Below are 12,112 nucleotides of genomic sequence, written 5' to 3'. Positions count from 1 at the left end.
CTCCCAAACTATCCTCATGCCACTATTCATTCTCTAGTAAAACATCCTGGGAACTCAGAAATGCCTGCTCAGGGACACAGCAGGATAGGATAAACATCAGTATATTCCCACTTCTGCTGACATGTGCATCTGGGAGGAAGTGGAAAATCCATCGGAGATGTGCCAAAACACAGCTTAAGTTGGTTCACACACCCCAAATAGTCAGATCATTTTTATCAATGGCATCATCCAAAATAATCAACAGCAGTTTTTTCAAACCTCAAGGGTGATTTCATTTGGGGGTAGGGAATTATAAATAAACTTTGACCCAAAGATCTGTTTCAGAGCGATCCATCAAAAGAAACACAGGTTTTTCTTTCTTTCTCTTTTCATTTGAGAAATAGCTTTACAATTAAGAACATCAAACTACCCAAATATGACTTGTGAGTTTGAGGGAGAGGAACCATCAGTATCCAAATGGCACAAATAAACATGCTAAAAGTATAAAGGAAATGGTGCTCACACTGGGGATGCAATGCAGTGTTAATGTTTCCTGAGTATTTTTCTCTGCCTGACATTTCTTCTGGCAACTTTATATATACATTGTCATCTCATTTATGCCAATCAGATGGGGACAACTAAGACTCATTAATAGATGAGGCTCATCATTATTTCAGTGCATTTACTAGTAAGTTTTGGACCTGGGAAGATGAACTCAGGCCTGGTCCCTGAGGCCTGGTTCTAACTGTCACTCTGCTACCTTTCAAAACACCTGCTTCTGCCCCCAGCCTCAGTCTGATAGGGGACATATACTATGAGCAAGGCCATGATGGGAAAGGCAGGGTATTTGGAGAGTGGTCATAAGACTACCTGATCTTGATTCTAGAAAGTGTTCAAGGCCCCCAGAGATGCCTAAATGGAGACTGATGAATAAGCAGGAGCTGATGATGGGTGGGAGAAAGAAGCAGAAGAGAAGGAAGAAAACTAGGCACTTAGACATGATTGGTGAGAGCTAAGAGTGCAGGCCTACAGACCTGGGGCTGTGGAATGAGTGTGGAGCTCTTGAGCTTGTGTCTCAACTTCCTCACCTGTTCAGTTAGGAGGCCGTAGGTAAGGAACTCGGCTTCCTTAACTGTCTCTGACATGGGTAAATTGAGGATGTGCTGTCTTCACAAAGCTATTGTGAGAATTACACAAAATAATACTGGTTGAAATACTGCCTTATTGCCATTAGTACTTATCTAATATTAAATTTAAAGGAAACAGTTGAAATTTAGCTCCATTATTTTCATCCACAAGAAACATCTTTGTTTATAACTTATTACCATGTACTTTTTCCTCCAGCTGATTGATATATAATATATATCAATCATATCTATAATTTTTCTTCATGGTACAGGGACTTGAAGTTGGGGCCTTGTGCATGCTAGGGAAGCACTCTATCACTGAGTCATATCCCAGCCCCTCCTCCAGCTCTTAATAAGTGAATTGTGTTAACTTCCTACTTAACTTATCCAAATGATTTCATCATTCAGCTAGGCCTCAGCAATCTCATTTATAAAGTGAGGTGGTGGGACTTGAAACCCTTTTGAGAGCTCACATTACAATATCTATGAGAGCCCTTGAGGCCAGCATCCCTGATTCAAACCCTTGCTCTCCCAAGATCTCATGTGACATTGAATAGATTACTTAAACTCTTTGAACCTTAGTTTCTTCTTTTGCGAAATTAGGATAATGGTAGTACCCATCTCACAGGGATGTTAAGAAGATTAAGTTTGCCTAAAGGGCTTAGGACAGTGTCCAGTCCATAGTAGGCACTACTAAAAGATGCTTATTTTTATGATTGCCAAAGTCACACAACACCAACGTCAGCATGTGTACCAAATCCAAGTAAGGCTCCTGTGTCATCAGGAAGTCCAAAGGGGAACATGAAGGTCAGTCTTCCTTCATTAGTACTCAGCAGAGGACAGTCAGCCCAGACACATGAATATAGGAGGCAACGGACTAGACAGCAGCAGAGCACTGGTATGACCGTGCCCCTCAGAAAGCAGGGTGCTTAAAAGGTACAAAGTCTAAAATAATAAAGGGTCACAGAATAGGGGAGACAGCTACATTGGAGTTGAGCCTACTGGAGAATCACAGTTCCTTTTCAGAATACAATACTGAGTGAGAAATCCCACGGCCAACTAAACAATCTTCACACAAAGAGCCAGAAAATGTAAACAAACCACATAGAAAGGAAAAATAGCATGGAAAGGTTGGGGGAAAAAACTCTCACAAAAGCCCAGAAGTCTTTTGCAGAAAGCAAGAATTTCATGTGTTAGGATGGCTAAATGAAGCACCTAGTCAGTGTGAGAAGGAGCCCCACAAAGCCAGCTTCCCCCTTCCCTGATCTCTGCTGCCTTCCCTGCACAGTGAGTTTATTTTAGTACCATCAAGAAAGCTATCACTCACATCCATAGAACAAATGTCAGCTTAGCAGTGTTGCCATTCATTTGTGGAAAGGATTCTGTAAGTGCCTTGGGGGCTTGGCATCTATCATTTAATTTTTTTTTTTTTTTCTTGGTGCTAGGGATTGAACCCAGGGCCTTGTGCTTGCAGGGCAAGCACTCTACCAACTGAGCTATATTCCCAGCCCCATTTAATATTTTTAAAAGCTTTTACAGCAGATACTACTACTTCCAAATTATGAGAAAACCGAGATTTGCAGAGGTGAAGTAACTCATTCAAGAAGAATGAGTGAGTGGCAGAGGGTAGATTCAAACCCAGGACTTGCATCTCATACTACGGGAGGTCTATTCTAGGCTCCCTCTGGGTTTGCCCCAGGTCGCATCTGCGTTTAAAGGCACTCACATACCTGGCCTCCCAGGGAAGTCCTGGTAGTGTGCCTTGTCCAGGTTAGTAGGACCAGCCCACAGCCAAGGACAATAGGAGACAAACCTAAAACCCAAGTCCTTCTGAGCATGGTTCAGAGGCATCTTCTGCCCTCACAGGATAACTGTCTAAGCCAGAGGTGAGTCCAGCTCTTAATCAGTCTCTCAAGCACCCCATAAGAAAGCCACAGATGAAACTAGAACTAAGGCACAGTGACTAGCTGAGTAATCACTAGGTCCTCAGCAGAAGTCCCTCTGCTCTTCAAGTCTTGGTCCCAGGCTGAAACTCTAGGAATTTGTACCTTGGGGTATTTTGATATTTTGCTGTTGATTTCTAATTTAGGAGCATTCTGGTTATTCATGGAGCTATGCTTTTGTGGCTTAATAGGGAGGTAAAATGCTTAGAAATAACACATTTCGCATAACTGGGTAGGATTCCATGAATATTCAACACATTTTAATGGTGTTTTTCAAATCTTCTGTATTTTTTTCATAGTAGTTTTCCATTTGATCATTTTCTTAAAGTTTCCTATGTAGATTTGTCAGTTTCTTCCTTTAATGGTTTTTGTTTCATGAATTTTGAAGCTCCATTGTTAGGTACAAGTTCAGGATTATTATATCTTCCTGAACAAGATGTGAGAATGAAATCTTATAAGACTTGCTAGATGGTGGATTGTTCCTTTTTTCACATAAAGACCATATTTATCCCTAAAAAACTTGTCTTTAGTAATCTTTTTTTTTATATTAATATCGCAAAGCTAAGCTTCTTTTAGTTAATTCAGGATATTTTTCTATCTCCTTATTCTCAATCTGATTTGTCACTATGTTTAATGTATAGTTCATGAAAATAGGATGAGGTTACACATGTCTTTTAATTCATTCTGAGATGTACATGGTTACACATATGTATTTTAATTCATTCTGAGTTGTTTGATCTTTCAAACCATGTATTTTGCATGTCTTCTGCCATCTTTTTCTATTTTTTTCTGCACCATGATTTTCTTTGACCTTATATGTTTTCATTATATTCTTTTGTTTACTTCCATTCTCCCTTTCCCTCCATGTTTAGTAAAATTGTATATAACCCTTTTTTTCTTTTGGTGGTAATGGTTGTATTTTATATCACTTAACTTTTATAAGCCTAAAGTTAATCCTTCCTCATTCCACAGAGTGTGGTTCTATGAAGATTATGGTATATATTAAAGGAGTTCAGAAAGTCTTGCAGCTGGGAGAATGTTAGAAGATTATAGCCATACATCTTTTCCAATAACCCAAAGGTCTCAGGCAATATTGTATTCCAACATTGGCTCAGGGACAGAAGTTTTCAATCAATTGAAATTTATATATATTTGACTTATAAATTTGAATTTATAAACCAAAAATAGAATAATTCTCATTTCTTCGCAGTACTGTCCAGTCCCATAACTATGTCAGTTCACACATATATAATTAAAGGGTAGAAAATAAGTATTAGGTCCCATCCTTCACTGTTCAATATTTCATTATTTATGCCATTAGCAAGTCCAGAATTCTGCTCATTCCATTTGGGAGATGCTTGGAGCTTTCCAAAGGAATTAGAATTATTTTAAGAAGCAACCCCCACCACACACAAAGACCAAGGGTAAAGTCATGTGGCAGATGTTCTCATTTTCATTTTGGGGAAATTCATATTCTTTTCCACTTTGAGGAAATGCAATAGGAATTGGAAGAGAATGGCAGGTTTATGGTTAGTATATAGTTTATAGTTAATGTCAGAATTTTGTTGGATATTAGATGTTAATAGTCCTTGCCTCCCCATTCAATTGCATGGGAAAATTGTATGTATATATTTTTGTTTTTAGAGGAAAAAAATGACCATTTCTTTCATCAGACTTTTCAAAAAGAGACATAAGAAAGATGAAAATCTAGCAACTGTCATTGTTTTTCATATCATAAAAATTAACTGACTCCTAGCAAATGCCAAGTCTCATCCTTCAAAGCTCAGTGTTCTGCTGTTCCTGGGGGAAATGTGTGTTCTCATTTTTGGCATTTGTCTTCCCTTTCAAAGCTTCCTTCCTACCAACTACTTTGACTATGACTGTGGACAGGGGAGATAATGTGACTCTATCTTTCAGAAAGGTGTTAATTAAGGAAGAAGATGCAGTGATTTACAAAAATGGTGAGTACATGTTTCCTTTCCTTCCAGCACTAGGGTTTGGGGCATCAGATAACACAGAACGTACTGGATCATTATCCTATTGTGGTTTCAGGGGCAGATGTTTAATGTAAAACTATTATGATGCAAGTTTATTAAAGTCTGATAGAAGCCCTCTTAGGTTCTCTTTGGTTACTTAATCAAGTAAAGTAAGGATTCAAATGCACACAGTATACTCATGAATGTGTACAACATATTATACATTATAGGAGACCATCATAATGTGATAAGGCCCAAATTCAGCCATGTACAATGTAAGATTGTTTGATCGCAAGGATAGACAAGGAAACAGGAGTGTTGGAGTACAACCTATTGTTCCTACTTTTCTCTCTCATCAGGTTCCTTTATCCACTCAGTGCCCCGGCATGAAGTACCTGATATTTTAGGAGTGAACCTGCCTCATGCTGAGCCGCAGGATGCTGGAGTGTACTCGGCCAGGTATATAGGAGGAAACCTCTTCACATCGGCCTTCACCAGGCTGATAGTTCGGAGTAAGTGATTGCGAGGCCACTCTCTGTGATGGTGTAGTTTTAAGTAATGAAACAGACTGCTTACTGAACACCAAGAATCAGGGATTGGTTGGAAAGATAACACTCTCAGGAAATTGATGAAAAAGCCAACAAGCAAGTTCCAGAAAAGATGGACTCTGGGGGAAGATTTGGATCTCAGTGCTGGGGGAATGAGGAGTACTTTCTCTCTAGGATGCTGCCATTACCATAACTCAGCTCCTACAATGTTCCCTTTACTTTCAGTTCTTGAATTCCCAGGAGAAAGGATGGGATCATCCTAACATGTATCTGATTTCTGTCAGCCTAGACTAAGGGGCTGTAGGCAAGAGGGGAGCCACAAACTATAGCTACAGACACTAGGAGCTCACACTTGAATAGCAGGATCATTCCTATAAAAAGGGGATTGCAGTGAGCAGGATAATCTCCCTGAAAGGTGTCTGCCATGGGGTGGGCATGTGGGGTGAGCTGGGCTAACCTCTAGTTAAACATTGTTTTTTAAAAATCCCACATTTTCCAGATCTTTTAACTCTCAAATGTGAGTTTTCTTTTCTCTCTCCCTCCTTCCTCCCTCCCTCCCCCCCCCCTCTCTCTCTCTCTCTCTCTTTCTTTCTTTCTTTCTTTCATGGCTAGGGATTGAATGCAGGCATGCTTTACCATTGAGCTACATTCCATGTCTTTTATATGTATTTTTTTAATACAGGGTCTCACTAAGTAACCGAGGCTGGTCTTGAACCTGAGATCCTCCTGCCTCAGCCTCTCATGTAACTGGGATTACATGAGTGTACCACCACACTCAGCTAGTAAAAACATTTTTTTACCCATTTTAATTATTGAAGTGGAAATGTCCATTAGCAATTTTTACATGAAATTGATACAGAAAGCAAAAGATTCATCCTGAATTTTTCCCAGCTGTTAGATTATTTGTAATATTAAGTATTCAGGCCTTCAGGTTTAAGAACCTGAACTGCTATCATTCCTCTGTTTGTTATTTGTAATTCATGAAGATAACTTATTTTGCTTTGCATTATGTTAATTATTCAATACAATATATTGATCATAACTCTGGATCAAGCATTGTATCAATGTTGAGAAGAGTATAACAATATAAATCCTTGTCCCTTGGGTAATTGCCAATCAGAATTACATATACAATTAGATAAACAGATGTGAATGGCAAGGAAGTAATTTCTTCACTTCATTTAGATAGTTTCTAGTCTGATTCAATACTGTGTTCCCAGAGAACTTAGAATCCGGGGGTAAATTGGGCATCTTGTCTAGGAATATCAGAAATGTCAGATTGATACACAGTGGAGACAATAGAATGGTTTTCCTATTCTCTGCTCTCACTACACCTAACACTCCTGACACTAAACGTGGGGGTTTTCCCCCATATGCCAAGGAATTCTCCAGTGAACTTCAGCTCAGTTCTGACTCAGTCTTACCCACCGGCTAAGGGCTCAGTTCTGTGAGACTGCCCTCCCCTGAGATGCCAATTGCAAAGCCCCAGATTATGGCTTGTGCTTCTGACTGGCTGGCTGAAAATCAAAGTTTCTCAAGATTCTTTTCTCATGTTTGATAAATTTGCCAGGACAGCTCAGAGAAATGTTTACATTTACCAATATGTTGTTGTTATTATTATTATTTGCCAGTGTATTATTGAGAATATTACAAAGGAAACAGGTGAGCAGCTGTGTGGAAGAGATGCACAGGGCATAGCGTGGGGAGAAGGGGTGGAGCTTCCGTGCACTCTGCAGGTGCACGACCCTCCAGGAGCCTTTCAATGTGAAGCTCTCTGAACCCTGAGCTTTTGGATCTCATGGAGGTTCCCTGAGGCAGGTGTGGGTATTTGAATCACTGGCCATTGGTGCCTTTGTCCCTGAATGTTAATCTCACACTGATAAACTTGGACCTGTGCCTATACCCCTTAGCCCCTCCCTGGAGATTGGGGGGTGGTACTGAATGTCCCAACTCTCAAATCATGCCTTGGCCTTTCTGGTGCTCTGCTCCTATCCTGAAGCTATTTAGGGCTCTCTGACCACCAGTCATCTCATTAGCATACACAGGGCAGTCATTACTTAGGAGATTCCAGGGGTTTTAGGAGCTGTGTGCTGGGAACCAGGGGCAGAGACTAATTAAGTATTTCTTAGTATGTCACAACATCAGAGTGGGAAAAGTTTAAAGTTTTTTTGTTTTTTTTTTTTAAATGTGAAAACAAATAAAATTAGTATAGACTAGGACTTGAAACTCACCTGAATTTGTAAGATAAAGTAAAAGACTTAAAACACATTTTTGATATCTAAGTTGTTTGTGGTTGTCTGGAGTCCGTCTTCTCTTCCCTTTACTATTAAAGTATTTTAGAGAAACTATTAAGAAGCACTGCTGATATCTGAAATCAATCTAAAGAAGTTTGGATTGGACCCAAATCATCCTATTTAAGAATATTTTCCCCAGTATGATTTCTTCGATGTTTAGTAAGAAATGAGGGAAACCAAAGACATTTGTCTCCCTCTTATAGTTGGAGTTATCTTTCTGGGATGAATCAAAGCCTAGGAATAGACGGAGCTTAAAGAGTCTGTGTTAAAAATAACACTGGTTGCATTTATAGCTTTTCTTTTCAGTATAAATTTTCTCCCTGTCAAAAAATTTTTTCATAGTAGTTATTTTCTTTGTCCCAATAATATTTGGTTTCTTAAAATACAGAATCACAAGTTTTTGAAGAAAATCACAGATGCCTAATTGAATACTTGATTGTCAATAAAGTCCTGATTTCTTCATCCCTAAGGAGACCACCCTTTGTCCCCTGGAACTTTATTCTTTCCTTCTTCCCGGGATCGGGAATGAGTCTGGGGTAGTTCTGTGGGTAAGCACAGGACAGTTTCATGTTGTAGAAGACTGGTTACATCTACAGTGTCTGCCATCATTTTAAGCAAGTATAAACCTGCTTAAAATGTGGTCTGGGTCTTAAATCATTAATTGTGCAAAGCCTTCCCCTCTTTATTAAGGACTAATAAATATTGACTTTTCCACAGTTTGCAACTTTATCTATTAAGTGGAAGGCTGTAAGAAATGGTCTCTGTTGATAGGAGAGAATAAACTCTCCTGATTATTTTAGAATGTGGATAGCCAGGCATCCTTGCCATAAGAGATGATAAGGTTTCATCAGCTGTGGGTATAGGTCCAAACTTACCTCTGTGAGTTTACATTCAGGGACAAAGACTAATTCCCTGCAAATGAGAAATGAAACCAAATCCCTGACCACAAAGCATTGTCCCAGACCTGCTGGGTGTGCCTTATATTAGAAGGTATCTTCAGACCTCATTAACAAGTTAAAATAGCCATGTGTTGGAGGAAGTAACCAGGAAAGATGATTCTTGAATTCACCATCCTTGTGCTGTTGGCTTGTGTATCTTATTTTACTTGTTTGCTATATGCTTCCCAGCTCAAAGAGAGGTGGATGCTATAAGCTGCTTAAGCTACTCCTTGCTGTTTAGCCTTAACTCTCACCCGCATACTCAAGATCTGTGGTTCTCAAACTCTTGCATATATCAGGAACACTGTGAAGGCTTGTTAGGTGTAGACTACTAGGCTAACACCAGAGTTTCTCATTCAGTAGGTTGTGGATAGGGGGTCTGAGGTTTGCATTTCTATGAGATTCCCTGGTGATGGAGCTGCCAGCTGATTAGGGACCACACTTTGAAAATCAAGGCTGTAGTCTCTAATGGCACCTGCAGCTCCCTGAACATGCCAGACTCTTTCCCCATGCCTTGCCTTGGCCTGCCACACAATTTCCAGTCCTGTGTTCTTTGCTGCTAAGGTGGTCCTGCAGATTTCACTCATATCCCACCTCCTCTGGGAAGCTTTCCTTTGTGCTGTCTTCTAACTGCCCAGATAAGATTCAGTAATCCTTGTCTTTGTTACTATCATTATTTACTGTTTAGATGTATCTCCCATATTAGACTTAGTGCAAGGAGCAGAGGGTCTTTTATTTCATTTACCTGTGTCCACTAAAATGATTGACACATAATGGGTGCTCCAATAAATGTTTGCTGAGTGATTAAATTTTGCTCACCATCTTGTTTTCCTTAACAAAAGGATGCAAAGCTCAGAAGTGGGGACCTGAATGTAAACATGTCTGTACTACTTGCATGAACAATGGTGTCTGCCATGAAGATACTGGGGAATGCATTTGCCCTCCTGGATTTATGGGGAGGACATGTGAGAAGGGTAAGTGAAGAATATTGGGTGAGGAGGCTGTGGATACAAAAACTATCGCTATTGGATCTAGAATTCTAAATCTGGGCATTGACAAAGGGAGCTAAATTCTTTCTATTAGACCATATTTGCTTTGCATGAATTAGAAAATGATTCCCTTTCCTAAATGTTCTTTATCACCAACCACTCTAAGTTTTAACAAATGCACAAATCATAATGTCTGTAATGTGAATGTCATCCCTGGTTTGTGCGATGTGAAACTGAGTGGCAGCCTTGTTATCCTCTCTATGAGGCAGCGTCATTGTCTATAAAATGGGTCATAGACGTGTGCTCATCCTGCCCAAGCCTTGGCTGAGATCAGACTATCTTCCCTGTTCCTAGCCGAGGAGAGATTCCTTAAAAAAAAAAAAAAAAAAAAATCCTACATTTCAAGTAGTTGTAATTGAACTCTCAGGTTTTTTGTTTGTTTGTTTGTTTTTTGTTTTTTTCTTTTCTTCCCAAAGCTTGTGAACTACACACATTCGGCAGAACCTGTAAAGAAAGGTGTGGTGGACCAGAAGGATGCAAGTCCTACGTGTTCTGTCTCCCAGACCCCTATGGGTGTTCTTGTGCCACAGGCTGGAAGGGTCTGCAGTGCAATGAAGGTATGCACCGGTCACTCCCTTGATGGTAAAACATTCTAGCTGGTGTGAAAAGGAGATGGTTTGCTGGGAATCAGAGTAGGACCCACCTGGACAGCACAGTCAATTACCTGTTGCTGGGTCACAGGGTTTTAAATCACAGATGTTTTCATTCAAGAGAAATGATGCTTTTATAGAAAGACTGCACATCATAGTGCGTCCATCTCAGACATATCACCTGGGGCTTGTATTAAAACATGGGTTCTGATTTGGTATGTTTGGACTGGGGCCTGAGGTTGTGCATTTCTAACAAGCTCCCAGCTAGTTTTATTTCTGTTGAAGTTTAGACCACTCTGAGTAGGAAGATCTTGGAAGATGTGTGTGTTTGTTTTCTGTTTTGGAGTCATCAAAATCAGTTTTGGAGTCAGATCCAGACAAACTGAGGTTCAAAAGGAAAAATTTATGATCTTATGGACCTTATTCAAGCATTTGTTGATTATAATTATCAAGCTAATTAAGATCTGTTACCTCACATAGTTATCTTTTTGTGTATGATGAGAATATTTAAGACTTAGTCTCTTAGAAAATTTCAAGTGCACAGTACAGTGTTCCTTAACTGTAGCTACCATGCTGTACATCTCTAGAACTTCATTCTGCAAAACTGAAGCTTTACACCATTTGACAACATCCTGTCATCCCCCACCCCAGTCCCTGGCACCCATTATTGTACTTTGCTTCTCTGTGTTGGACTTTTTAAGATTCCACTTACGAGAGATCATGCAGTCTCTGCCCTTCTGTTCCTGGCTTATTTCATTTATATCACGTATTCCAGATTTAGCCATGTTGTCAAAAATAACAGGATTTCCTTCCTTTTTTAAGGTTGAATATTATTTTCATGTGTGTGTGTGTGAGTGTGTAATGCTGCAAGGAATATGGGAGAGCAGATACCTTTGAGATATCAATTTCATTTCCAGAAAGTAAGATTACAGGATTATATGTGTTATGGTTTAGATATGAGGTGTCCCCCAAATGCTCATGTGTGAGACAATGCAAGAACGTTTAGAGATGAAATCAGAATTTTAACCTAATCAGTGTGTTAATTCACTGTTAGGGGTTAACTGGGTAGTAACTGTAGGCAGATAGGGTGTGACTAGAAGAATTAGATCATTGGGGCGTGCCTATGGGGTTTATACTTTGTCCCTGCTGTCTTTCTGCTTCCTGATTGTCATCCCTGAGCTCCTGAGCTGCTCTCCTCCATTGTGTCCTTCTGCCATGATGTTGTGCCTCACCTTGGGCCCAGAGCAATGGAGTCAGCCATGTATTGACTGAAACCTCCAAAACCATGAGCACCAAAATAAACTTTCCTCCTCTAAAATTGTTCTTGTGAGGTCTTTTGGTAACAGCAGTGAAAGAGTTGACTAAAATAATATGGGAGTTCTATTTTTATTTTTTAAAGGAACTTCCATGTTGTTTTCCATATTTACATTCCTATCAACAGTGTGAAAGGGTTTCCTTTTTTCTGTATCTTCACCAACACTTATCTCTTGTCTTATTGATAATAGTTCTCCTAACAGGTGTGGGGTGATATCTCATTGTGGTTTTGATTTGTGCTTCCCTGACGATCAGTGATATTGAACAGTTTTTCATATATATATGTTGGCCATTTTTATGTTATCTTTTGAGAAATGTCTATTCAGATTCTTTGCCCATTTTTAATCAGATCAT

At 39.6% G+C, this 12,112-nt stretch overlaps 1 protein-coding gene across 2 annotated transcripts in view; it reads left to right on the top strand.

The window, feature by feature from the left end:
• Tek (TEK receptor tyrosine kinase) overlaps positions 1-12,112 on the top strand; it is a 114,831-nt gene that overhangs the window by 46,005 nt on the left and 56,714 nt on the right. For both annotated transcript variants that reach the window (XM_047525408.1, XM_047525407.1), the window contains exons 3-6: positions 4,900-5,010; positions 5,385-5,537; positions 9,648-9,779; positions 10,271-10,411. In XM_047525408.1, the coding sequence (XP_047381364.1) occupies positions 4,900-5,010; positions 5,385-5,537; positions 9,648-9,779; positions 10,271-10,411 (537 nt within the window). The remainder of the gene's footprint in view (positions 1-4,899; positions 5,011-5,384; positions 5,538-9,647; positions 9,780-10,270; positions 10,412-12,112) is intronic.

Source organism: Sciurus carolinensis, chromosome 14 (assembly GCF_902686445.1).
Source record: "Sciurus carolinensis chromosome 14, mSciCar1.2, whole genome shotgun sequence".
NCBI classification, from domain to species: domain Eukaryota; kingdom Metazoa; phylum Chordata; class Mammalia; order Rodentia; family Sciuridae; genus Sciurus; species Sciurus carolinensis.
This window is presented reverse-complemented; position numbering and strand designations above follow the sequence as displayed.